General features: G+C 44.1%; 1 protein-coding gene across 1 annotated transcript; it reads right to left on the bottom strand.

Moving 5' to 3' along the window:
• Positions 1-166: 166 nt before the first annotated feature.
• On the bottom strand, positions 167-2,563 carry sox2 (SRY-box transcription factor 2). Its single transcript, XM_014027431.1, has one exon. It carries the CDS (start codon positions 2,071-2,073, stop codon positions 1,111-1,113), a length of 963 nt encoding a protein of 320 aa, XP_013882885.1. The 5' UTR covers positions 2,074-2,563; the 3' UTR covers positions 167-1,110.
• Between the last annotated feature and the right edge of the window lie 1,323 nt (positions 2,564-3,886).

Here is a 3,886-nt window from a genome sequence, read left to right as displayed (position 1 = left end):
TTAAAAAGACAAATCTAAAAATAATTAAAATTAAATGTTTGTGTAAAAATGGCAAAAATCAGGTGGAATTTAATAATAATAATAATAATAAAAACAAAACCCCAGCTCAGGCTGCACGACAGAGAGAAACAAAACCAAAACAACAAAACTCAAACAATTTCAAGTATCCAAATTTCCAAAAAAATTTATTCATTTTTCAAACTGCATATTGAAAAAAAATATATTCAGCTGAAACTGTAACTGTTATAAGGATGGTATTAGTCTCGGTTTATATACATGGAGTGGTTGGCTTGTGTGTGACAGGCCAGGATTTTTTCAAAACACAACTACGGGAATGAGTTTCTGAAGATGAAAGTAAAAAATAAAAAAACTTAAAATGCCACAGTAAATATACAGAAATTGTACAAATCAATTAAAAATTAAAAAAAACACAAGCTTCTAACAGATGAAGAGTGGGAGACGGAAATATAAATTAACCTAATTTTTTTTAAATGACAGCAAATAAAAGTGTTTTGYGTTGTTTTTTTGTAAGGAATAAAATAAAAAGTTTAGTAACATTGACTTTAAATGAAAACAAAATAAAAGTATTACCTGCTGCTTATGTCCCTTTTCATCCCAGTAATAAAAGAGCAGAACTGGTCGCTCCATAAAATCCCAGTTCTGCTAAATTTCACTCGTTTTTTTCTCTCTAGAGAACTGGTTTTGTTTTATATTTTAAAATAAGAAAAGGGGGAAAAACTTTTGCAGTTTAACAATTTCATCTGATTGTAATGTTTCCTTGATAAATACTGTACAAAAGGTGATTGCAATAATAAACTCATCTGATTGCGACTCCCACTTTCTACATTTGCAAAACTTCATCCACCAAGAAGAAGAAGGAGGAGGAGGAGTAGGAGGAGGAGGAGGAGGAGGATCCCCCATCAGCTTCCTTAGATTAAATGAAAGAAAACAAAAAGAAAATATTTTTTTTAAAAAAGAGTGGTGTCCCTTTTTTTTCCCTGGAGACTTCTATACAACTTTTTCCCCACCCCGAAATTTTTCTGTACAAAAATAGTCCAACAGTTGTGTGTTTTTTTGTTTTATAAAAGTTTGTTTTGTGTTGTTCAGTCTCTACATGTGCGTCAGCGGCAGCGTGCCGTTGATCGTCGTCCCGGGCACGGTGCTCTGGTAGTGGCCGGACATGTGTAGCCGGGTCTGGCCGCTCTGGTCGCCCACCTCCGCCCCGGGCAGGTACATGCTGATCATGTCCCGCAGGTCTCCGCTCTGGCAGCCCGGGGCGGCGCGGTGCGACGACGAGGTGACGACGGGCGGGCTGGAGCTGCTGGACTCGGACTTGACGGCCGACGCGGGCCCCATGGAGCCCAGCGCGGTCATGGCCGGCGCGCCCTGCTGCGAGTAGGACATGGAGTAGGTGGGCGAGCCGTTCATGTAGCTCTGGGAGCCGCTCATCGAGTTGTACTGCAGCGCGCTCATGTCGTAGCGGTGCATGGGCTGCATCTGGCCCGCGCCGTGCGCGTTCAGGCCCGGGTGCTGGTAGCTCAGCTGCTCCTGCATCATCCCGTAGCCGCCGTTGGTCCAGCCGTTCATGTGCGCCGCGTAGCTGTCCATCCTCTGGTTCACCCCGCCGCCCAGCCCGGCCCCGACCCCGACCCCGGTGCCCATCCCGTTGCCCCCGGGCGCCAGCAGCCCCCCCGGMAGGGTGTACTTGTCCTTCTTCATGAGGGTCTTGGTTTTCCGCCGGGGCCGGTATTTGTAATCCGGGTGCTCCTTCATGTGCAGGGCCCGCAGCCGCTTGGCCTCGTCGATGAACGGCCTCTTCTCGCTCTCCGACAGCAGCTTCCACTCGGCCCCGAGCCGCTTGCTGATCTCAGAGTTGTGCATCTTGGGGTTCTCCTGCGCCATCTTCCGCCTCTGGCCCCGGGACCAGACCATGAAGGCGTTCATGGGCCTCTTGACCCGCTCCGGGCTGTTCTTCTGGCTGGCGCCGTTGCCGGACGCGTTGGTGTTGCCCGTGGCCCCCGTGTTGGTCTGAGGAGCCGGGGGCTTCAGCTCAGTCTCCATCATGTTGTACATCACGAACAGCTTTTTTTTTTTCTGAGTTTGGACCCGGAGGAACACCAGAACCGAACTCCAGGAAGCAGAGAGCAGCTGCTGGGAGTTACCTGTCGACTGTCTCTGAAACTTTTCTCTGGGAAACGAGCATCAAGCCGCTTCTCTCCACGCGCTCTCCCTCTGTGGCAGCGCGCGTCCCTGTGTGTGTGTGTGTCCGTGTGTGTGCGCGCGTGTGACAGAGAGCCTTCTCCTCCCACCTCCAATAGGTCCCCGCTATGTTGTGTGTCCACAAAACTTCTTCCTCTTCCTCGAAAAAAAGCGTCAACAAGCCGCACTTTTTCTCCTGCTGTCCGCCCGAGCCGTGAAACACCGCGCAGAGTTTTCCAACAAGTTCATAGAGCAGCATTCATGTGACGGAGCTGTCAGAGAATAAATGGCTTCGACCTGACCAATCACAGCGCGCCTTCCCCGCTGGCCTACCAATAGGGGGGCTTAATTAGCATAAAGAGGCGGGGCCTCTTCCTCCGGAGCCTCACAGGCATGCTCTCCCTCTCACATGAGCCAACACTTTCATATTTACTATTTCCACGCTTAAAAAACATGTTTGTCCTCCCTCTTATCACGCATATAATATTTTACTAAAATATCATTTTATTTATTTCTTCATATAAAACAAGAATAAAAGAATAAACTCGCAGAACTCTTAAAAGTATTACATGCATGCTGCCAAACCAATAAAAACAACTTGCCAGTGATTTATACATAATTAATAATAATAATTACACCTCAGTTTTCAGCANAATGAGGGTAAATTGAATGAGGTTGTTGCACTCTAACACTGAACATGCAGACTCCACACCCTCCCTCCAACTGTGGCCTTCACTCAGACAAAATTCCACCTTCCTGGACAACAAAAGAGGACTGGAGCACTTTCACTGAGCTGCAGGAGCAGCAGCCTCACCTGTTGCATCAATCTGTCTGAGCGACGTCATTTAGAAACAATAATAATAATAATAATAATAATAATAATAATAGATGTAAAACCTGGCTTGATGAAAAGGAGTTTGAGCTGGGAGCTGCCCTCCTCCCTGCAGCAGGCAGCCAAGCGTTTGAACTTATTAAATAATACAGAGATGCTGATCTGCTTGTATTGTTAGGGAGGAAAAAAGGCCAATTAGAGCCCCTTGTACCATCATTGTGGCTGCATTAACTCGAATTTGTTCTAAGAATGTGCAAGTTGACGCTTACTTTTCTGCATCTATGGATGGAAATAAACCTGCAGGAWAACAGGATCAGTGGGATAAAAATAAACAAATAGATAAAAAGAAAAAGAAAGAGGCCTGTAGTTTCAACGATTAAGCAAAGGCAGAAAAAAGGCACAAAATTCAACTTAAAGAAAACAGTTTTAAACTTTTATTAAAGATGAAAWGTTTGCATGAAATGGTGGAAATCAGTTTGAATAATGAGTATTTATTAGGCTCAGTTATAACAGGATTTCTGGGCTAAACTCACAGATTCTTTTTGAGTTCCATTTCCAGAAGGTATTTTATCATTTCCTTACTTTTCTCCAATTAAGTTGCTCTTTATTTAAGTGTCCATTATTTTTGYATCTTGATTAAAACGTCGAGATTTCAATCAGGATTAAAAAAACAAAACGATTGTAGGGTTTTTGACTGGACTTTTTGATTTTTATCTCACTTTTACCATTAAGTGAGATCAACAAATTGTAGGAAGAAAATGAAGTTGTTTTGATTTTAACAGCAAAAGATGAGAAAATATTTAAAGTAAAAACAACTGAGTTAAACTTAAACTCAAGGTATGTTTTATTTTTATG

The sequence above is a fragment of the Austrofundulus limnaeus genome, unplaced genomic scaffold (genome assembly GCF_001266775.1).
Source record: "Austrofundulus limnaeus strain Quisiro unplaced genomic scaffold, Austrofundulus_limnaeus-1.0 Scaffold648, whole genome shotgun sequence".
NCBI lineage: Eukaryota > Metazoa > Chordata > Actinopteri > Cyprinodontiformes > Rivulidae > Austrofundulus > Austrofundulus limnaeus.
The sequence above is the reverse complement of the archived record's forward strand: the minus strand, read 5'-3'. Positions and strand labels throughout refer to the sequence as shown.